Genomic DNA, 23774 nt, shown 5'->3' with positions numbered 1-23774 from the left:
TGTTAAAAATAATCAAGGCTTATTGAAGAGTTACATCTTCATTTTAAAATGTCTGGTGCTAGGCAGTCTATGACTAGTTCAGAGTTTTCAGCAAGTTGAAAATACAGATTATTCCCAGGTTTTTAGCTTCTAATTCTAATGGGACTTTGGCTTCTTGTTTGCATGGAGGGAAAGTGCTGAAGATAACTTTCTTGCCAGAAATCAGTGTTATTTTTTCCAAAAGCTTTTGAATCAAACAGGAACATCCAAGTATTTTCTACCTTGTTTTTTTTTTCAAATAGATTTGAAATGTCTCCTTAATTTAGTTACTAGTACTCATGAAGTTTGTGCCAGGGGATACCCAAGAAACAATTATCAAAGTACAAAATAGTGATATAGAGTATCAGGAAATACCATGTATCTCTACTGGAAAAAATTGAGATGGTCAGTGAGAGACACTAGTTCACTGGAGCACAGGGGATATGGTTCACAATTTGTTGCTGTTATTGTTTCCAAAGATCTAAGGAACTTGTTACATACATACATACATATATATATATATATATATATATATACGTGTGTGTATGCATATGTATACATATATATATATATATAAATAACCACGTTGAGTCAATTCAAAATACACTGAAGACTGAAGTATGGTCAGCAAATGCATAGGAAAGCAGAGGGAAAGATTCTCCTTCCAAGAATACTGTTTTGGATTCAAAAAGGATGCTCCTTGCCCGGCTCAAACTCACACCCTATGACATATACTTTGTGTAAGTACGGTAAACAACTTCTTTTCTGACCTCCATTTCTGGTTAAGTTCATTGCATTGGATCTAAGCTTTTGCTTAGATCCAAGGGGCCTGGGAATTTCCCGGTGCATTCTCCAAATCCATACTACAAGTCTCTTTCATATGTCAAATGTGGCCTGGGTTCAGCTGTGGGCTGCACTGGAACGACTAGTACTGAAGGCAAAGACAATGCTCTGCTTGGTGAAACTGCGATAGACACTCCCTTCCAAAATGACCAGAAAACCTGTGGGCTCCCGTGGAACTCCACTGACTCAGGCACCTTGGAGAAGATTCCCAGTGGTGACCTTGTGGGTGGACAGACATCTCTTGTCTGAGTAGATAAGAAGCATTTTCCTTTCTTCTCTTCCTGGTGATTTAATTTGTTGGTTTGTTTATATTGGGAATGTGATGTGCAGAGAGATTACAATTACATAAGTCAAGTAATGAGTCCATTTCTTTTTGAACAGGGTCACTTGGTCTCTCCCTTTCTCCCATTTTTTTCCTCTCCCAACTCCCTTTGCCCACAAGTTGTATAGTTCATTTTCAACACAGAGTCTAATGAGTATCAAGCCGCATTTCTTCACCCTTTGTTCCACCATTTCTGTGCTCCACCTTACCTTCCCCTAAGTTATTTTGCTTTATTCTTTTCTCCTTTGGCGCTGTTTTTTTTAAATTTCTGTACCTTTTGTGTTAAAGGTAAGTTTTTCCTGGTGATTTTTTTCTGTGCCACAGTAAGATTCTTGTTGTAGAAAGCCTATTGGGTGTCATCGTAGGAGGAACTCCAAGCCCCTTCAGGTGTTTACTAAAGCCACTGCTGCCAGCTTGCTCACATTCTCCCCCCCACCCTAATACATATGCTAGAAAAATAAAGAGGAAGTATTGAATGGAATGGTGCTGCATTTTCTATGACTAAGTTATCTACTAAGTAATGAATATACTGAGGGCTAACAAACTCTTTGTCTTGAATTGAAATTTCTAGGGAACACAACTGCAAAGGGGTATGAAATGGGTATCTGAAACTCTGGAAGTTTCTAGTTTAAAATTGAACTAGACTATAATTTTGGTGGTGGTGGTGTGTGTGCTGTGTCTGCACAGGTATGAATATGTGTGTCTCTGTGTGTGCTTACATGGTCTATAACTTATAAATATTTTCTGCCACGTTGTTTCAATTATAGATTGGCTTCTTTGTTGTATAGAAGCTTTTTGTTTACATATAAACCTGTATGTTTATGGAGTTATTGCTTCAGTGTTTTCAAAATTCTTATTGCCCAGGACAGTTTCAAGGAGTGCTTCCCAGTTTTTCTAGGAGTTTTACGGTTCCAAGTCTTATGCTTCAATATTTATAGTAATTTTAGTTGATTTTCCTATGTGGTTTGCAATAAAGATCGAATTTCACTCTCTGTGAACACTCAATTTTGTCACATCATTTACTGAAGAGACGTACTTGGTTTTATTTCGTTGTGTATTCTTGGTGTCCTGTAAAATCAATTGACTGTATATGCTTGAGGGTATATCTGGGCTTTATAAAATGTTGATTATTGTGGCCTTTTACTAGTATTTGACTGTGCTGGCCCCTTTACATCCCCCAAAGATATTTTGTATTATTCTTTCCTCCATTGTCACTGCTTTAAACAAATTTCTGTACCTTTTGTCTTATAGTCAAGTACTGTGATAACTCAATAGTTTAATTCTCAAAATTGGTTTGGTCTTTTGTGCTTCCATATTGATTTGATAAGTTGTTTACTGTGGAAAGCACCATTGTAATTTAGAGAGGTGCTGTGTTTAATCTGTATATATCTTTGAATAGAATTCCTTGGATGTGTTAGTGCTATAAATTATTTAAATTTATAACTCTCTTTCCCTCTGACAATCATTATTGCTTTTTTGGGGTTGAAAGAACTTTTGATGAAAGCATGTCTATTTCTATGTCCGTATGCTGGTTTACAGTTTACAACTTTAGGCAGGTGAAGTTTACAAACTTGCTTTGTGGTTCACTTACTCAGATCACAAACTCCCATTAAACTAATTAATCCTTAATTAACTATGAGATAATTTCTGGGACAAACAAATACAATAATTGCGGGGAAGGGAGTTGTACTTTAGGGACTGAGATTCTGCAGAGTTTTCTTCTTCCTGGCAGGATGATAACAATGAAACTGAAGTATAAATGATATATTTTGGGCATCAAGACTTCTATAACCAGGGGCTGGGAAGGTGGCTCAGTGGTAGAGTGCTTGCCTTGCATGCCTGAGGCCCTGGGTTTGATTCCTCAGCACCACATAAGCAAAAAGAAAAAAGCCAGAAGTGGCGCTGTGGCTCAAGTGGTAGAGTGCTCGCCTTGAGCTGAAGAGCTGAGGGACAGCGCCCAGGCCCAGAGTTCAGGCCCCACGACCAGACCCCTCTCCCCCAAAAAAGACTTCTATAACCATAACATGAAAAGCCTCATCTTAGCAAAAGGATTAACCCAGAGCTTGTCTACAGCACAGCTCAGGTAGGTAGATGTGATTTTTTTGTTGTTGCTATTCACACATGCCATTTGAGTATGAATGTTAATCTGTCTTTGACTAATGCAGAAAATCGATAAGAGGGCCTATGAATCTTAGATACTACTTTCCTTTTCTAATATCTAAGGTATCAATTGTGAGCAAGAAAGTGGAAGGGACTATTCCAGCAGCTATTCCTCTAGAAATGCTTGGACATCTCTGACCTGAGGTTTAAGATCTGGAAAAAAGCTCTTCAGTGGGTTTTCTATAAGATTCTCACTTTGTGTTTTCCCCAGTGTGAAGATAGGGGAGATATATAAGTTATTAGGAAAACTGTTTTTCTTAGCATTCAATTTTGCCTGCCAATATTATTACTATCAGCATGGTTAGAATCCATAAAATTTATCTAATATTTGATTCATTTCTGTTATTTTGCTAAAGATTTTGAAATTGTAAAACAGTGAAGCGATTGATGGAAAATATTGGGACTCTATAGAAAGATATCATTAAAAAAACTTATGTTAAGTCTATTACGAGTTCCATACTTTTTATGGACACTCATATTTTTGTTTGGTTGATAGAGGGATTCACTGTGCAGCTCAGACTGGCTTCCAACTATCAAACCTCCTGTCTCAGCCTCCTGTGTGCTGGAAATCTAGTCATATAGCACCATGTCCAGCAAATGCAATATTTTTTTTATTGTGAGAATACCATACAGAGGAGTTACAATTACATGGGCAAGATAATGAGTACATTTCTTATCAAGCATTGTTGCCTCCTCATTTTTTCCTCTTCCCATCCCTTCCCATACTCCTCCTCTCTCCCCACCGGATCCTCCCCCCACGCCCCACCAAAGTTGTTAAGTTCGTTTTTCGACATAATGACTTGTACATCCTATTGTTGCAATGTGTCCCTCTGTATCCCTAGAAAAAAATTTGTTTTTTCCCTTCCCCTCTACAAATTATACCAATATCAAAAACAGTGAAAGTATGGGTTATACTGTGGGGGAGGGACATACAAAGCAACATAGAAATCATCTTATAAATATGATAGAAACTATTGCACAAAAGGAAAAAAAAACAAAAAAACATTGGAATAATTATCTTGGGGTTCATTTCCCTAACATCAACTTATCTGACCTTTTCTGCTTGACTCAGACATATACTAGTTAAAGTGCAATAATTTTTAAGAGCTCCTGATATCAGACTAAATACTAACCACTTACTATTCCAACCATACTAAGCAATTCCTTTGTTCTTATAGAAGCTTTGGCATACATCACTACATGGTAGACATTTGGGATTATGTTCTGCTTTCTTTAATGCATCTAAGAATCCTGTTTAAGACTTTTTATTACCTTTAAGTCGCTATACAAAGAGGTTTCAATTCAAAATGCTTGTTTATGAGTACAATGCATCTTGTCAAGAATTCTTTAGTCACTCAAATTTAGGGGACAAGGAACAATCTAATAGACAATAGCTGCTACTCCTAAAGTCAGCTGATACAAACCTAGGTACAAGTCTATGTTCTTACAATCCATATTTCCAAGTGAGAAAAAGGAGAGAAATATTATAAATGCATTTATATGTGATAGAGAAAGAGGAGAGAGAAATACAATAAACCCATTTATATGTGATAGGGAGTCAAAGTGGACTGCTTATCGAATTGCATTCCATGTATAGAGACTAAATGCAAATACTATGAGTGGACTGTATGTACTGAGTTCTTTTATTCTTTTAAATTCTCCATATTTTGGTTTAAGTTTGTACGTGAGATATGAATTTGGAACTCTAAGATTTTATCCAGTCTTCAAGTCTGAAAATCAGCTTGAGCTGATAAAGACCAAAGAAGCCTCATTTTTTTATCAGCTCACTTTTAATCAAAGTAATCAGGATGAAGTTATACCTGTTTGTTTTTTTTTTAAAATCGTTTCTCATAGAGTTATGCAGCACCTATAAAATACCACCATGGCCCACAAGATGAGCAATCTCCCTTCAGAACAATTATACTATTAAAGCTATTATCACAGATTCCTACATCTTATGAAAACATATTAACACACACTCCCTTCTAACAGCCTGGATAAACATAAACATGTCTCAAACCCATTCAGCAGTCTGAAACAGGTCCCAGATATAAGTCAATGCAAAATCAAACTTTTCTCTAAAGACCTCCTAGGTAGCATTCCAATCTGTAGGATATCATTCCTGGCTGCAGCCAATCAATTATCTGATTTTTTTTTCAGATGGATACTTGGTGCTTGTCTTTGGCTGACTCACTTTTAACTATTGAATCCTAAATGAAAAGGCTATGGCATTTGGCCTGCTATTGAGGCTTACAAAGTACTACAGAATATTCGTAAGTAACTAAATCACAGAATCAATTTGGGGTACAAATTTATCTCTGTAATACTGAGATTAGTCAAAAAAAGAATTATAAAATTTGGGAGCAAGCCTGGCGCTAGTGGCTCATGCCTGTAATCCTAGCTAATCAGGAGGCTGAGATCAGAGGTTCACTGTTCAAAGCCAGCCTGGGCAGGAAAGTCCGTGAAACTCTTCTCTCTAATAAACCACTAGAAAACCGGAGGTGGTGCTATAGGTCAACTGGTAGAGCGCTAGCCTTGTGCTGAACAGCTGAGGGAAAGCGCTCAGGCCCAGAGTTCAAGTCCCATGAACGACAAAAAAAATGTGGAAGCGAAAACCAAATGTAGAAATTTTACTCATGAAAAGTAGAGAAAGGAAAATTGAAAAAAAAAAAAAACTAAGACAGAGAATTGAAGTTGAACTGTTCCTAAAATTAAGAAATATTAAAGAAGTTGAAGGGTGTTAGGAAATCAGACAGGTTAAGCATGAACCCCAGACATTTGCAAGTAGATATTGGAAACATGACAGAATAAAATAAAAAAAAAAAACAGGAAAATATCCTGGCCAAAATTGGGGCATTTACCTTCACCAGGCTGAAATTGAAAATAAATATGACATATTAGGATTTAAGCAAATGAGTCCTTGGTTACTATGGACCTCAAAGGAAAATTTGGATAGAGAATTTAGACCATTGAATATTAGTTTTCAGGATGGCATTTGAGACCACAACCAATGACCCACCAAGTGTGAAAAAAAATCAGTTACTGAACAAAAACTTGATAATATATAAACCAGATAATATATATAATGTATAGTTAGAGAGAGAGAGAGAGAGAGAGACAGAGAGACAGAGACAGAGACAGAGGGAAACAGAGAGAGAGTGTGTGTTCCCCTATATGCCAGGAAATAGCTATAGGATGAAGTGGGGGGGGGTTGTTTTTTGTTTTTGTTTTTGTTATTGTTTTTTTACAGATACATACAATCACTACTGATGCTTTTCTTCAAAACAGCATTTCCTGCATCTAAGTTTTTCTACCTATGAAGACAAAAATGGCTTTGAACATTGCTAAGGCAAAAACTTCTTTATTACTGGACTTGGCATTGTGGATAAACCTTTCTGCTTTTGTAATTAATATGCTCAGTTGGGTGGGAAGCACAGAGAGGAAATCTAAGCAATTTCATTTCATCCACTGGGTTTTTACAAAGACACTAATGCTGCTACTAAAAGGAATGCTAAAGACAAGAGTAGCTTTTGGTTTGATAAATGTACTAGGTGCCATAAGCTGTCAGAGTGTTGTTTACATGGACAGAATGGCCCAGGGCCTTTCAGTTGGTATCAGCATTCTCCTAATTTTGGTCCAGACCATCACCAGCAGTCCCAGAGCTTCCCAGTGGGAGAGAATCAATCTGGGGTCTCCATGGCACAATTCCATGCTAGTCTTCTTTTGGATTCTCAATTCATTGATAAGCATGACTTTATCCATTCCAACAAAAAACTAGCATAAAGTCACTTAAAATTAGCAAAAGTGACAACTTTTACTATTTTCCACCAGAAAGTCAGAACATGAAATGGATTTTTCTCACTCTTATGGTTCCATGCGATGCCGTGTTTTAGGTTGTCATGGCTAAGGCCAGGGCATTTCTTCTCCACATGGCACCGTCTTAGAACTCCGTGCTCTCTACCTTCAGAGCTCCATAGTTCTTTGCAAACCTCAACCGGAGATGAATGCTGACCTTTCTGATGCTTTGTTTTCCTTTCCTTTTAACTAGACAGCTTATATCCTCTGTTCATATTTAGCATTCTCCTTAGAGAAAGATGTCTTAGCAATGAGTGTTTAAGAATCTGTGACCCGTTGTTTACCAGGCCATTTATGCCAATTCAAAGAGGTAAACTTTGGCTCAAAGTTGGCATGTTAGTGGGTGAGAAAAATATTAGAACTTTTGTTTCATTCATCTTTTTGTATGTAAGCTTCAAAGTACTCTTTGTTCAGTTATTCTCTGTGTAAAATACAATCTCATCAAATAGCATAAACATAGACATATTCATAGTTGAACAAAAATCCTAGTAGCCTCCAGCTAAGGCTGACACAAAAACTAGAGACAAGTAGAATGATCTAGAAATCTCATTTTCACTCTGCTACTCTCAAAAAATTGGATGTAATTCCAAATTCCTTTCAAACTGGCTTTTATCATTTATGTGGGGGAGGGGAATCATTGTTACTGCTTCACACATGTCTATACTCTAATTTCAAGTCCTGAGCCTAGTCTTTCACTACCCCTATTCTAATAATAGGCATTCACAAAAGCAATTTGGTAAATTCTAATCAACATTATTAGATGAGGACTAATTGTACAAAAAGATTTGTGCTTTTAGATCTGTGTTAGTTAAAATTTATACATTGTAGTATTCCTTCTCTTGTAACACAACTATCATAAATACTAATGAAAGGATCTTTTGTGGCTAATTGATAGCATTTGGTAACCCTAGTATTTCCTTTAGGTATGTCTGCACGGAATGGGATTGAGGAACTTAGAAAATAATAGTAAGTTCAGCATGTATTCATGTGGAATGACATAAACTTGTTATTTTAATAAGTAGGTAATACACGCTATAGTTAAGGCATTCAAAAGGAAGTGAATTTGATGTTAGATCACCATTCAGAAACCTCTGTTATTTGGTCTGTGATGGAGTCCTTGTGCACAAATGTGTTTGCTGCATTGAAGATGTTCTTTTCTTTTCTTTTCTTTTTTTGCTTATGTGGTGCTGAGGAATCGAACCCAGGGCCTCAGGCATGCAAGGCAAGCACTCTACCACTGAGCCACCTTCTCAGCCCCTGAAGACGTTCTTTTCAAATAAGTCAGAGGTGTATAGGAGCATGGGTGTGAGGACGCATTTCTCCCATGAAATCTCTGCATAACATTTGTGCTTTATTTCCCATCAACAGGTGGCATTTTCACTTAATCATATTTCTTATTGATAGAGTTCTTCAGTCTCTTAAGGATATTACATTCTATCTTTATTAAAATATTTAGTATGTATTTTCCCTTTCCTGGATCCCATATACAATATAATTTCTAGCTACAGGGAATTAGACAGGAGGATCCATAATAACACTACCAATTGACGTTAAGAAAATTATCATTTAATACTTTCTGCTCACTTTCACAAGCACTACACACTTCAGTTCATTGAGACGGCACAGTATATCTGGGTAGTACAAAGCACCATAGCTAGTGTGTAGATGAGAACATTGGGTCTGAGAAGCCATCTCTTTTTTTTTTAAAGTCATTCATTTATGAGATGGGAAGGAAATCCAGAGTGTGGAATCTAGAGTGGCTAACGGGAAACCTTCTAGTGAAGCGCAAACATCATACTTCTCAAGTTTAATGATAGCTCTCCATCATGTAGAATACGTGCATCCTCACCACAACTTGTTGCACAAAACTGTGACTTAACTAGATTCACAAAATCTGTGTTTGGTTGATTCTTACATGCTTGGAAAAAACTGATGCAATCTTGTTAAATTATTAACCATAAGTATCTTTTCCCAGCAGCCTGCAGAGGAGTTGTAGCTGCATAGCTTTTCCAGCCCATGTGTAACACTATTCAGGAAAAGAAAAACAACATCTTTATTCCAAAATACATTGATATCTTAACAAAGTGATGTCTATCTGAAAAAAAGTTCAGTCCTAACTCAGTAGAAGACATGGTTATTGAAATGTAACCATGATTTCTAAGTTTCTTTAAGGATAACATATGCCATTCATGGGTTATCTGGATGGGTAAAGTATAGAAAGTCACCTTTTTACCTATGAGAGAACACTAAAATCCTGACTAAATATTTCATCTAAAGAAGATTATTTCCTATAGGCATTCAGGTGAATATTCATGAAAACACACAGACCAACTCATATGTCTCCCAGACAGGTTTATCAGCTCAACTCTGATTTAATGATAAACTTTAGTAGGAAGTGTGTTTAGTATTTAATAGCAGGTGCTATGTTAGATAAGTTAGATGCTAGGATGGAAGCATATGCATAGGAAACTAGTTTGGTAAGCTTGGGAAAAGTGTATGAGATCAAATTTTAGGCTCATTTGTGATGAATATGGGGCAGTTAGCTGTGAAGTGTGATGGTTGGGCTAAAGATTGACTTGTGGACATTTTGATATTCTAAGTGTCAATGTCATGTTTGTTTTGTGGGAGTTTAAATTAATTCACAAGTAACTATGTTGAGAAGGAAATTTCCAACTGTGGAAGAAAAATATGGTGACGTTTGGCATGTGAGGATTTAGATTATTTGTTCTAAAATGTCATTTTGCTAATAAAAAGAGAAGAAGTTGTTATATAAATTACAGTGTGAGTGATGAGGAGAAACTGAACTACAGAGGAGGGGCTTTCTGATTGAGAAAAATCACTTGATTTGACAATGTTTAAAACACAGAATCAGTTAAGTTGTATCTTTGGTTGAAGGCCATAGGACACAGTATATCTGGGTAGTACAAAGCACCATAGCTAGTGTGTAGATGAGAACATTGGGTCTGAGAAGCCATCTCTTTTTTTTTTAAAGTCATTCATTTATGAGATGGGAAGGAAATCCAGAGTGTGGAATCTAGAGTGGCTAACGGGAAACCTTCTAGTGAAGCGCAAACATCATACTTCTCAAGTTTAATGATAGCTCTCTGTATCTGGATGTATCTAAATATTTTTCTGGTGTTTTATTAGAAGAGCACTCTAGGGAGAAATGAAGAATAAAAGCAAAGTATATAAGGAGAAAAATCAGCTTCAATGACCTCTAGCCCACGTAGAGGTTTGGGAATTCACATTAAACAACATTCTTAGTCCTTATTTTTAAGGAGGCCGTACCACTAAGTCTTCCCATAGGGCTGAGGAAAAGGGCATATGACTTCTCCAGGAAAGCTGCTTCATTTGATTAGACAAAATTTTCTAGACCAGTTACAATCCTTTGTGAGTAATTCTTTGAGGAATAAATATGTATAGCATGGTAAAACTAACCTGGGTGGAGCACCAACAAAACCCACGAGAGCCAGATATCTTATTTATTAGGCATTAATTTTACAAGAATGCTCAGGAAATGGATTAGGAATTCAGTGAATGATATTGCCTTTGTTTAGTTTTGTCAGTAAAGACATTTATTATATAAATTTTAGATATGAAGGCTATAAAGAAAGGTGTTTGGGAAAGGCAAGTAGTAGCAATCATATGAATTTATGTCCAAATTGACACAGCAAAGAAGGATGAAAAAAAGCAAACAATGATATCATAGGCTGTTAGGAAAGAAGTGTTTACATTCATATATTTCAGAAACTCTTCTTTTCACTAAGCACAGAAAAATCAAGACACCTGAAATACATCTTTTCACTCATTTGTGTTTTTCAAAATGTGTTTCCCAGTGCTGAGCATGAAGTCCAGAGAGGATGTGGAGTAACATCATTCAGAGGATAATCTTCCTTTCTCTTACTGGACCTGGAATTGTGGGCAACATCCTTGTATGTGTGAGACATGTGTACAGTTTTTTTACAGGTCCTGACAAAAAACCCATAGACCTCATCCTCATCCACTTGACTTTTTCTAATGTCATCATTATTTGTAGCACAGGGGTAAGAGAGATAGCCACTGTTTTTTATGTCAGAAATTTTCTAGGTGATGTGGGTTGTAAACTTGTAGTTTATCTGGAAAGAGTGGCTCGAGGGCTTTCCATCAGCACCACCTGTTTCCTCAGCATGGTCCAGGCCATCACCATCAGTTCCAGGACCACCCAGTGGAGAAAGCTCAAACCTACCACTGCATGGCAAGTTCTCCCCTATCTCCTTCTCTTTTGGATTTTAAATTCTCTGATAAGCTCCAACTTGCTCCACTATATCACAGCAGTCAGTAACACGAATGGATCTGGACTTGGAATGTATGTTGTGTATTGTCATATGCTACCATCTATGCAACTAGTTAGATGGCTTTTCCTCTCCCTCATGGCTCTCCGGGATGTGATCTTTCAGAGTCTCATGGGCTGCAGCAGTGGGTACATGGCTTTCTATCTGTATAACCATCACAAGAGAGTCCTTTATCTTCATAGCTCCAGGTCTGCAAACAATTCCAGCCCAGAAATCAGAGCTACTCTAAGTACCCTTGTTCTTATGGCTTGTTTCCTTGTCTTTTATTGGGCAGATTTCATTTTTTCCTTCTATGTAGGTTCTGGCATAACTTTTAACTCCATAATAATAAATATTAAAGTATTTCTAGTTCTTGCTTATGCTAGTCTCAGCCCCTTTGTTCTGGTCATCAGAGATATTCGTGTTGCCAAATACTGGTGTTCTCACTGAGAAATACAGAAATTATATATCCATTCCTCCATAACCAAAAGTATAAAAATGAGGAATTGGTTTGACCTGCTGTTTTAATATTTCAGAACATTAACATTCATTTAGACACATTTTAATAGGTTTATTTTCATTTTTAAGAAATCTTATCCTAAGCAATCTAAAATGGATTCATTTGTTCCAAGAATTTAGCAAGAAAGATTCTTACCAGTCTCCCATTTCAATCATCCCTATGATTTAGCTCTCAGTTTCTTGGTTTCATGGGGAAAAAACTAGAAATTAAGTCTGTTACCATAATTTCTTGTTGTTGTTGTTGCTGGTCCCGAAGGGTGAACTCAGGCCCTGAGTATAATGCCTGAGCCTGTTTTGCCCAAGACTAGTGCTCTACCTACACTGGAACCACACTGCTACTTCTGGCTGCTTCTGAGTAGATAATTGGAGATAAGAGGCTCCCAGACCTTCCTGCCCAGGCTGGCTTTGAACCATGATCCTCAGACCTCAGTCTCCTGAGTAGCTAGAATTACAGGTATGAGCCACCAGCTCTCAGCTATTGCCATATTTCCTGAGCTTAAGTTCTTCACCAAACAGAAACCCCCAACTATTTTCCACCTTTGTGAACCCTCACACAAGCTTATAGCTCACACAAGTTTTTGACTTGGGATACATACTAAGTATATATACTATGGCTCCAAAAGAACAATGACCTTAAGAGCAAATTATGAAGAAGCTGTTCAGGTAATATTCCTTTTCTGAGTTCTACTTTTAGGACAAACTGATGCTGATCTGTAAGAGACTCTAACTCTCTACACAACAAGGGATTCACCTGGCCCTTGCATGGCATTGGTGGTTCTAGAAGTACTAAGGAAACTGACAAGAACAAAATAGCGAACCAGTTACAAACCTAGTAAAAACCATGAAGTATAAGCATCAAATATATAGGATAGCACAAAGAGATATGTCTTCCTTTAACAGAAGCAATCTCAGGTTTCAGAAAGAAGCTACCAATTAGGCTCAACTTAATAACTAGTGCTATATTAATGCCATGAGTTAAAAAGTTGTAACTCTGGAGCACCAATCTTCCATTCCTGATCACAGTCTTTTCATGGACTACCAAGTACATCTGAGTTTTTACTTGAGTTACAATGGTTGAGGGATCCTGGTACACGCTGGGATTGTACTACATCTTCTCTTGACTAAATTTAGTCCTTAATATAGAAAAAAAACCCAACATCAGTATGAAAATTTCTCAATAAATTCAAGACAAAAATCTATATGAACTAGCCCATCATTTCAGTGAATATTCAAGCCATTTTACTGTGGAGGTATTTTCACACCCATGTATACCATGTCACAACTCACAATAACTGAACAATGGAACCTGTGTAGTTGTCCATTAACAGATGAATGAATGAAGAAAGTGTAGTATGTGTACACAATGGAATTTTACTTGCCTACAAAAAAGAAGGAAACTAGATGGAACTGGTGACAATCATATTTACTGAAATAAATGAGTACTTCCAAGACAGGTTACATGTTTCTCTCATTTATTGGAGCTATGGAAGCAAATCTTAATGGAAGATCAAGCTTTTGAAAGTAAAAGGGGTGACTATGGAGATGGAATTGGAAAAGAGAAAAGATGGAGGTGAATATAATCCTAGTACTTTTTATGCAATTAAGGAAATATAAATAAATTCTTTCCTTTGTACAATTAATATATACTAATAAAAATTAAAATGGATCCAAAGGATGTGTGTGTGTGTGTGTGTGTGTGTGTGTGTGTGTGTGTGTGTGTGTATGTGTAGGCACACACACATAATACTTAAATGAAATTAACTAAGTATATTCAGGTTACTGTAACTCATAAACTGGTAAATTCTCACTAGGAGTTCTCATATGATTCCCGTTTATAAGACACTGTATAAATTAAAATATGACTCAATTTGTGAGATGTTAGATATGAAAACAATAGAAATTTTGTTACATGTGTTTGTGTATTGTGAGGAATGCAGAGACAGATGAAGCATAAGGCAAGGTTTTTGAAAATATTTGATGGGTATATTATCAAATTAGACTTTGAAAAAACATATGGAGAAATGTTGGTTGGAATAATTTGGGATCCAACTCAGCCAGGCTGAGATTCAAGGTAAATTGAATGGGTAAGTATTTAAGCAAGTAGCTCGGTTATACTATTGTAAATTTTATGAAAACTTGAGTGAGATTCTTCAGATTTTAATATGTTTATCCAGAAGACATTTTAGACTACTTTAGATCGCCACGAAAATGCCAGAGAGCAGAAGTGGTGCTGTGGCTCAAGTGGTAGAGCTCTAGCCTTGAGCACAGAGAGGCTCAGGAACAGAGCTCAGGCCCTGAGAACAGCAAAGATAGGAGAGAGTTAGAGAGAGAGAGAGTGAGAGAGAAACAGAAAGAGAGAGAAAGAGAGAGAGAGAGAGAGAGAGAGAGAGAGAGAGAGAGAGAGAGAGAGAGAGAGAGAAACAAGGTATAAGCCATAGGGGGGAAGAACACACAAAAGAAACAAGAGAACACATAGTACATTAAAAACAAGCACCTAGGGAAACCTCTTGTGTCCATGTCTTCGAGTTCATTTCACTTAGCATCATCTTTTTTTTTTTTTTTTGTCAGTTGTGGGGCTTGAACTCTGGGCTTGGGTACTGTCCCTATGCTCTTCATCTCAAGGTGAGCAGTCTACCATTTGAACCACAGCACCATTTCTGGGTTTCTGAGTGGTTTATTGGAGATAAGTCTCATGGACTTTCCTGTCCAGGCTGGCTTTGAACCATAATCCTCAGATCTCAGCCTCCTGAGTAGCTAGGATTCCAGGTGTGAGAGGCAGACACCAGGCATCATCTTTTTTTTTTTTTTTTTTTTAATTGTCAAGTTGATTTTCAAAGTTGTGAGACAGGATCTTGCTGCTACCTTCCCCAGAATGGCCTCAAAGTGATGACTCTCCTGGCTCAACCACCCAAGAAACTTACAGCCACTATGCATGGATCCAGTATTGTTGTTTTTTTTTTAAGCGAATTAAAAAGACTTATATAAAAACAAAATACATTAACATCCAGTGAAATATTCGTTTTGTTTTTTTCACATTTTGAAGGTATTAAAAATATCCATCCATGTGTAAGAATTTTCTTGATCATATGAAAGACTGGGCAAATTCCAATGGAGCTGATAAGCGCTGGTAGCTCAAGACTTACTTACAGTTAATTAAATACACAAATCAAAATAACTATTTACGAATAGGATAAAATAAAATTTCATAAAGTTTAATGATCTGCTTACTGTATTATTATACACTTAAGTATTATGAAAGGAAGAGAGTAGAATTTGTGCCTTCTGAAAGAAATCAGGCTGCGTCAGCGTAAGTTAGATTTAATTTTGTTGCATATTTTCTTATTTGTTTTATATTTAAATGTATTTGTATAAAAATATGTGGAAAATAATGTTCAATACTGCTTGAAGCTTATTTCACAACATCACTTGTTAATGGTTTTATATTGCCTAATGCTGGTAAGTCTGTGTCTTTACATAGTCACAAATATTTGGGTTCCTTTCTTTTGTTTTGGTAGATCATGGGGCCTGAACTCAGGGTTTCAGCACTGTCTCTGAGCTTTTTCATGTAAGGTTAGTACTCTACCACTTGAAGCTACAACACCACTTCCGGTTTTCTGGTGGTTAATTGGAGATAAGAGTCTCATGGACTTTCTTGTGTGGGCTGGCTTTGAACTGCAATCCCCAGATCTTAGCCTCCTTAGTAGCAAAGATTACAGGTATAAGCCACCAGTGCCCAGCTAATACTTGAGTTCTTCATTAGTTTAAGTGAAGCATTTTGTTTTTATTTTTCTTATATTAGAATCAAAACTCCTATTCTGTTAAAATATAGAACTATGGTTTTAGCTCTTGACCAAGTCTTTTTTTTTTTTTTTTTTTGGTCCAGGTGTGGGGCCTGAACTCTGGACTGGGCCCTGTCCCTCAGCTCTTCAGCTCAAGGCTAGCACTCTACCACTTGAGTCACAGCACTACTGCCGGCTTTTTTTTTTTCTGCTTATGTGGTGCTAGGGATCGAACCCAGGGCCTTATGTATGCAAGGCAACGCTCTACCAATCAGCCACCTTCCCAGCCCTTGACCAAGTCTTTAAATCAGTCTATGATTTCCCTTTACTGATTTCATATGTTCATAATATAAAATATTAGAATCTATATGGAAAGATAGCTTTACCCTATTATTAAATAGTAAAAGTACTTCTCTTCACTTCTCAATTTTATATATGAAATCTGTGGGAGAGAGGAGCTTGCTGATGATTAGACCATGGCCTTATGCCTACTACCCACGTATTCTACTACTGAGCTATATTTTAACCTTCTCTATGCTATTATTAAGAATGTCTCATCAGTAGCTGCCACATGACTTTGTATACTTGGATATTTTACTTCTTTAGTAATAGTAATAAATGCCTATTCTTTCTGGTTTCGGTCATGCCATGGTTGCACATTGTTTTTTTTGTCAGTGCTTGAACTCTGGACATAAGGGCTGTCCCTCAGCTCTTCAGCTCAAGGGAGCGCTCTGCTTCTTGAGCCACAGCACCACTTCCAGTTTTCTAGTGGTTTATTGGAGATAAGAGTCTCACAGACTTCCCTTGTCTGGGCTGACTTTGAACCATGATCCTCAGATCTCTGCCTCCTCAGTAGCTAGGATTAAAGGCATGAGCCACAAGTGCCTGGCATTGCACAAACTTGATGTTATTAATGTTACTATATCTTCTTATATAACTGTTGTTATTTATATTAGTTCTACAGTTATCTACATAGAGAGGTCCTTAAACAAGTCAGTGGTAATCAATCCATAGAAATGTAATACTAGGACTGGGAGGGTGGCTCAGTGGTAGAGCGCTTGCCATGTATACTTGAGGCCCTGGGTTCGATTCCGCAGCACCACATAAGCAGAAAAAAAAAGCCGGAAGTGGCGCTGTGGCTCAAGTGGAAGTGCGCTAGCCTTGAGCTGAAGAGCTGAGGGACAGCGCCCAGGCCCAGAGGTCAGGCCCCATAAGCTCCCTCCCCCCCCCCCAAAAAAAGAATGTAGTACTAGAAATGTAATTAAGAATGACATCAAAGAGTTACATTAGGAGCCACACACCAGTGACTCCCATCTGTGATCCTAACTGCTTAGAAGGCTGCAATCTGAGGATCACAGTTTGAAGCCCAGTCCTAGCCTGTGAGACTCTTATCTCCAAGTAACCAAAACCTGCAAAGTAGAGTTGTGGTTGAAATAGTACAGTGCTAGCCTTGAGAAAAGAAGGAAAAAAATGCTTAGTGACAGCATTCAGACCCTGAGTTTGGACTGGCACAAGAATGATGTGGAGAAGAAGAAATAATCATCTGGACTGGACTTCAGACAATACTGAGTTACCATACTCCACCAAATACTTCACAGTAATAATTAGGATCCAGAAATTGTTGTCAGGTTATATGCCAAGCCTCTAAATCTCCAAAAATGTATGTTTCTATCCTTTCCCCACTATCTGGGTACTTGTTTAATGCTTACTGTCCCCTTGGGGAGGGTAGGAAGATTTTTAAGTTTACAGAAAGAAAGGATCAAATATGTTTTAAAATATAAAAAATGTCCCATGTTCTAGTAGAGCAAGCGAATCATAGACAATAAACAAGGACACAGGGACTGAACAATTTACCTTTGAATGATGAGTGGGTCACCAAGAAATAGGAGGTGAAAAATCAAGAAATGGCAAAGATCAAAGGAAAGTAATAACAGTACCCTTGGGACACAGGAAAAGAATGAATAAAAGGAAAGGTTTATAACTATGAATGCCTACATGGGAAATTAGAGTAATCTTAAATAAATAGCCTAACAACACACCTCCACATCCTTATATAAACATAATTAAGTCTTCAATTAGCCTCAGATAACTTCTGAGCCAATCAAAAGTAGTAATTGTGGAGGGAGAAGAAAAGCTGTACTTCAGGGATTGAGATTCTTCAGAGGCATCCTTCTGTTCAACAGGAGGACCTCTGTGACAAATGAAGTCTCACTCAGCCCAGATCTCCACAAACCATAGAGGTATATAAATAGGAACTGGAAAGATTCAGCTTGCCAGGACTACCCCAAAGCTTGTCTGCATCACAGCTACTTAGGTGAGTAGACTTGAAAATTTTGTTATCACATAGGCCCTGTAGTATTTCTCAGACACATTAATATTAAGCTGTCTTTAGATAAGCCCTGGAGTAGCTAACAGAGTCTTGAACCTTAGGATAACCTTCACTCATTATTTTACCCTTACAATGGGATGTCCCTGAGACTAGGAACAAGAAGGACCATGTCTAAGAAAAACACCCTAGAAATATTTAGTTAATTCTCTTTTTTTTGTTCAGGATTAAATAACAAGTTTCTACTCCAGGATGAGTTTTGTATAAAGTTGTCTGGATACCCACTTCAAAAAATCAGAAAGATATAAAAAATTTTCAAGGTTCTAATTTTTTTAAGCCTCTAGTTTCACTTCTGAGTCAAAATAATGATGAGTTTGTGGAGTGGGAAAAAGATTTTTTCCAGACAGTTTCCTTGTCCCTGACCAGGCAACAGCAATTGAAATCCTGGTGATAGTTTAAAGTAGCCAAGAACTCCACAAATCCTAAGAGATTAAAATATAATTTGAGGAGGGGACTAACCCAGAGCTTTTTGCACTACAGCTACAAGAGATTTGACTTGCTTCTTTGATTCACTCACATATACACTTTAATTCTGTCAGAGGCATGGATGTTCATCTTTCTTTAATTAAGCAAGGAGTTGAGGAAGTGGATCTCTGAGCCTTTAGATCTTTACTCTCTTCATATCTAAAGGAATGCACCTGGGTTCAAAGTAATGCTGGATATCATTTAGAGAAGATATCATTTGACAAATGCATAAGATTTTTTGTTCCACTACTCAGGACCTTCTCTCATTAGGCACCTTAATGATAGGTCTTTGTACAAGGTCTCATGTTGTTTTCTTCTAGCAATTAAAAGAGAACCATTTAAGATTAAGATTTCTAGAAAAAACCTCTCATTTTTAGCTTCTATTTTTGGGGGGGGGGGTCTGGTCGTGACGCTTGAACCCTGAACTCTGGGCCTGGGCGCTGTCCCTCAGCTCTTCAGCTCAAGGCTAGCACTCTACCACTTGAGCCACAGCACCACTTCTGGCTTCTTTCTTTTTGCTTATGTGGTGCTGAGGAATTGAACCCAGGGCCTCAGGCATGCAAGGCAAGTGCTCTACCACTAAGCCACCTTCCCAGCCCTTTAGCTTCTATTTTTACTGACATGATAACTGACTATTCATAATTAGCTTTCACAACATTTCTTTGCCTAATGTTTAATGTATTGCTATGTTTCCAATGGGTTATCCTTTGTTCTTTCAAAATAATTCTGTCATTAGTGTATTACATTTGATTTTGAAGATACTCTTTCTGCATCCATTCTTAAAATCTCTCGACACTTAAACACAACATTATATCACACAGTGTTGTCAACTAAATTACATGCTTATATTTTAGTGGCGCTAGTCTTAAAATATAATTTTATATTATAGGTATTCTTTAGATAATTATTATGTTTCAGACAGGCTGCTTGTAATTATAATTTGAGAAAACTCAGCTTAAATTGATCCTAGTTATGATATTAGGGATACTGATCTCATATTTTAATTGAAAAGATTGGGCCTAAGATGGATGCACTTAATGGCCTATGCTGTGCTTATTAGGTCTAGATGAGATATTATGCCCCTAGCTGAAATAATTTCCTGCATTATTTCAAAACCAATCTGTGACAATACACTTCTCGCTTCTTTCTTTTGGCATTCTTCATTTCATTCTGTCAGAATGAGAGGGGACTTACTAAGTGTCTGAGAAGGTGATTCCAAATATTATTTAGCATCTGAGAATTTTGGGAACTTGAGGAAGGGCTAGAAAAACAATGGAAACACCAAAAATGTTACAGTAAAAAGAAAAAACAAAACGAAACAACCAAAAAAAAAAAAGGTTAGATCAGTCCATCAGGCAATTGAGGAATAGACTCCAGTCATTTGAAACAAACTCAATGTCTGAGTGTGTGTTTATTAATTTTGTGATCCAGTTTTGTTACACAAAATGACTGTGCAAAATTTTGAAGATCATAACATAATTCACTATATGCTAGACATTTAGGATTGTGTTTCTTAATGCCTAAACCCAGGCATGAATATCCCCATTTGTGAGAAGAGAAAATAATAATTGGAAGGCAATAATTGATATTTGTAGAATCATTGAAATGTCTGACACAATTTGATACTCACATAGTTCATCCTGACAGAGACCTTAAAGACAGCTGTCTAAAGCAATTCTCTAATGTTTAGTAAGAAGGAAGAGGGAAAGGCTTATAATTCTATATAAAATATGCAAATCCTGTTTTCATTTATTCTAGAGAAATTGTATGTGCTTTGTTGAATATTCTTAAATGAGATGTTAGATCTGACTTTTTAGAAAGGGAAACTAAAACTTTATGCAGGCCTGTGATCTGGAAATCAACTTGGACTGATAAAAAGGACAAACAGTTCAGTAAACTGTTTGTATCTATGGACTTAAAACTTTCAGGCACGTTGTGTTGGAAAAACTATGAATGCTCAGAATGCCTGGCATTGAGAACTTTAAAATTATTTAAATTCCCTATAGTACATCTAAGAACCTATAACTTGAAAGTGCATAGAGTAGGCTACATTACTATCACACAAAAAATATTATTATAACATACTGATACTGTTCACTGGCAAACAAACATAAAATCACAAAAACTCTACTTGTTGGATTTTGAGTTTTATTCAGCCATGTTGATAATGAAGGTAGGTGGGACAGATAAGGAATGGCACTAGTCAGGTGGTTTTACTAGTATGAAACTATGAACAAAACCAAACAGGTGGACTGCTGTGCATTGGTGGATCATGCCTATAATCCTAACTACTCAGGAGGCTGAGAGCTGAGAATTGCAGCTCAAAGGCAGCCTGGAGTAATACTATTATCTCCAGTTAACCAGCAAAATCTCAGACGTATGGCCAGGTCCTTGTGGCTGAAGCCTGTAACCTGAGCTACACAGGAGACTAAGATTTCATGGTAGAAAGCCAGCCCACGTAGGAAGTCTATGAGAATCTTATGTCCAATTGACCACCAAAAAAAGGAAGTTGAGCTGTGGCTGGCTCAAAGTGAAAGTGATAGAGCTATAACCTTGAGCACCCAGCTCAGGGACAGCATGCAGGCCCTGCGTTCTAGTCCACCACCACCACCACCACCAACCAAAAGTAGATGTGCTGCTCATGTGGTAGAGTGTTAGTCTTGAGTGAAAAAGCCAGGCCAGAGTGAAAGACTGAGTATTCAAAAAATTTTTAATGCCTATTTCTTTTGTTGTTGTTGTTGTTTCAATTTTATTTTATTGCAAGGGTTATGTACTGAGGGGTTACAGTTACAAAGTAAGGTGATGAGTACATTTCTTGCCAAACATTGTTTCCTCCTCCCTCATGTTCTCCCACTTTCCTGTGCCTCCACTCCCCTCCCCCTACCAAGGGGTTGATTTCCAACGAAGTGTTTTGTGAGTACTGCTATGTCATTGGTTCACTCTCTGTCTTTTGTCTCATTTTGTTATTCCCCTTCCCTTTCCCAAATCAGATAAACATACATACAAGATGCATGGCACCAAAATAAAATACAGTGACAACAGCGTGTTATTATTCCAAATGGCATTTCACAATAATCAAAGAATTCAAAAGGATTGCCACACAAAGGAGGATTTTGTGGTCAAAAACTCTGCTCATTCTTATAAAATGAATGTCCCTATACTCGAGAAAATTGCTGAAAACAGGAGCTATTTTTGCAGATAATTATCACCATTACTGATGCTTTTTCTTCACAAGGGCATTTGGTGGATCCCAGTTTTTCTGACATGACACAAGAAAGTGTTTCGAATCTTGTCAAGGGCACCATCTTCCTCTTTGTAACCACACTTGGCATTTTAGGGAACATCATTGTTTTTGTGAATTTTGTATGTAGTTTTTGGAGAGGTGCTCAGAAGAAATCTGTACATCTTATTCTCATCCACTTGGCTTTTGCAAATACAATAATACTTCTTTCCAAAGGATTTCCAAGAGCAATAACAGCTTTTGGTTTAAGAAACTTCCTGGATGATATAGGCTGTAAGATAGTTGTTTATCTGGAGAGGATGGCCCGGGACTTTTCTATCTGCACCAGCAGTCTCCTCACTGTGGTCCAGGCCATCACCATCAGTCCCAGAGGCTCTGTGTGCTGGAGATTCAAGCCAAAGACTCCAAGGAAAATTCTTCCCCTGTTTCTCTTCTTTTGGATCCTCAGTTCCTCTAGTAGCATCAACTTGCTTCATTACATCACAAGTAGCAGGAAAAACATGTCAGAAGCTGCTAAAACTAACGATTATTGTTCTTTTCAACCAGAAAGTCAGGAAATAAAATGGATACTTATTCTAATGGCCATGCACAGTGCCATGTTTCAGGGTGTCATGGGTGGGGCCAGTGGCTACATGGTATTTCTTCTCTACAAGCATCATCAGCGTGTTCTCTACCTTCAGAGCACTCACCTTCATAAAAGTCTTCCTGAAATGAAAGCTGCTAAGAGTGTTCTCCTTCTGATGTTCTGTTTTCTTTTCTTCAATTGGATATATTTACTTTTTTCTTTCTTTTCAAATTCTTTCATACAGGATAATTCTATGATGTTAAATGTCCAAGAATTTTTGACCATCAGTTATGCATTTCTCAGTCCCTTTGTGCTGATTCACAGAGAGGGAAATCTGGATAGTTGCAAGCCTTGGAGGAGACAAAGGCATTAAGAAAATGTCTATTTCAATGACTTTATAGTAAGTTTTAAAGAGTTCTTATTTCTGTTTTGCTGGTTATAAATAAAAGTCATTTCAAATAGGTTAATATATAAATTTTTATTGCCAGACACCGACTCTTGTTATCTGTAGCCCTGAGTTGACAGAGAGATCATAGAAAAACAGAATGACATAGAAATCTCTTTCTCTACTCTGCCCTGTTAGCTTTAATTCTAATATTTCTGAGTCTGGGTTTTTCATTAGCATTAACTATGTAGTAGGCAGCCAGGAAACAATTTTGCAAATTTTCTAAAATATTCCTGTGTATCTATACTTTGTAGCAAGAATCCAGTTTCTAAATGTTGATCCTACATATGGCTCATTATTTCATAAACACAATTTAAATACTAGCAGAAGAGGAGTTTTTGGTTATGTTAAAATATCCATAAGCATTTATTCATAGAATGAATGCAGTAAAACACAATGATGAGGTAAAAATCTGCTCTTAAGTAGTTACTTGTGGGAGCTGGGATGGTGGCTCAGTGGTAGAATTCTTGCCTTGCACTCATGAAGCAGCAGAAAAAGCTGGAAGTCATGCTGTGGCTCAAGTAGTAGAATGCTAGTCTTGAGCTGAAGAGCTGAGGAACAGCTCCAAGGCCTAGAGTTCAGGCCCTACGACTCGCATAAAATAAAATAGAAATATAAAAAGAAAAGTTGAAAAAAAGAAAGAAAGAAAGAAGGAAGGAACTGATTTGTGTAAGTTTAATCAGTCAAAAAGCAATGCCAGAGTACTGGGCTTTACCATGAAGAGAAATATTGTATGATGTCATTTACATGAAGAAAAATCTCTGAATAAATGTAAGAAACTAATAATTAGTAAATAAATTATGGAAATTATTTAAAAATGATTGCATAGAGGTTGGAATTTCAGTTTATACCTTTCCATATTTCCC

The 23774-nt window shown here is 37.2% G+C and overlaps 2 protein-coding genes across 2 annotated transcripts; both read left to right on the top strand.

Moving 5' to 3' along the window:
* Positions 1 to 11058: 11058 nt before the first annotated feature.
* LOC122111255 (putative vomeronasal receptor-like protein 4) lies at positions 11059 to 11958 on the top strand. Its single transcript, XM_042683974.1, has one exon. It carries the CDS (start codon positions 11059 to 11061, stop codon positions 11956 to 11958), a length of 900 nt encoding a protein of 299 aa, XP_042539908.1.
* A 9963-nt stretch (positions 11959 to 21921) lies between these two features.
* Positions 21922 to 22836, top strand: LOC122111254 (vomeronasal type-1 receptor 4-like). Its single transcript, XM_042683973.1, has one exon. The coding sequence runs from the start codon at positions 21922 to 21924 to the stop codon at positions 22834 to 22836; it is 915 nt and encodes a 304-aa protein (XP_042539907.1).
* Positions 22837 to 23774: the final 938 nt, after the last annotated feature.

Source organism: Dipodomys spectabilis, unplaced genomic scaffold, assembly GCF_019054845.1.
Source record: "Dipodomys spectabilis isolate Male_0828 unplaced genomic scaffold, ASM1905484v1 ptg000085l, whole genome shotgun sequence".
NCBI lineage: Eukaryota > Metazoa > Chordata > Mammalia > Rodentia > Heteromyidae > Dipodomys > Dipodomys spectabilis.
Note: the sequence above shows the minus strand (reverse complement) of the source record. Positions and strands in the feature narration are given on the sequence as shown.

What these genes read in the sequence shown, in the direction of transcription:
- LOC122111254 (XM_042683973.1), top strand. Translation starts at nt 21,922, where the DNA reads ATGACACAAGAAAGTGTTTCGAATCTTGTCAAGGGCACCATCTTCCTC.
- LOC122111255 (XM_042683974.1), top strand. Translation starts at nt 11,059, where the DNA reads ATGTGGAGTAACATCATTCAGAGGATAATCTTCCTTTCTCTTACTGGA.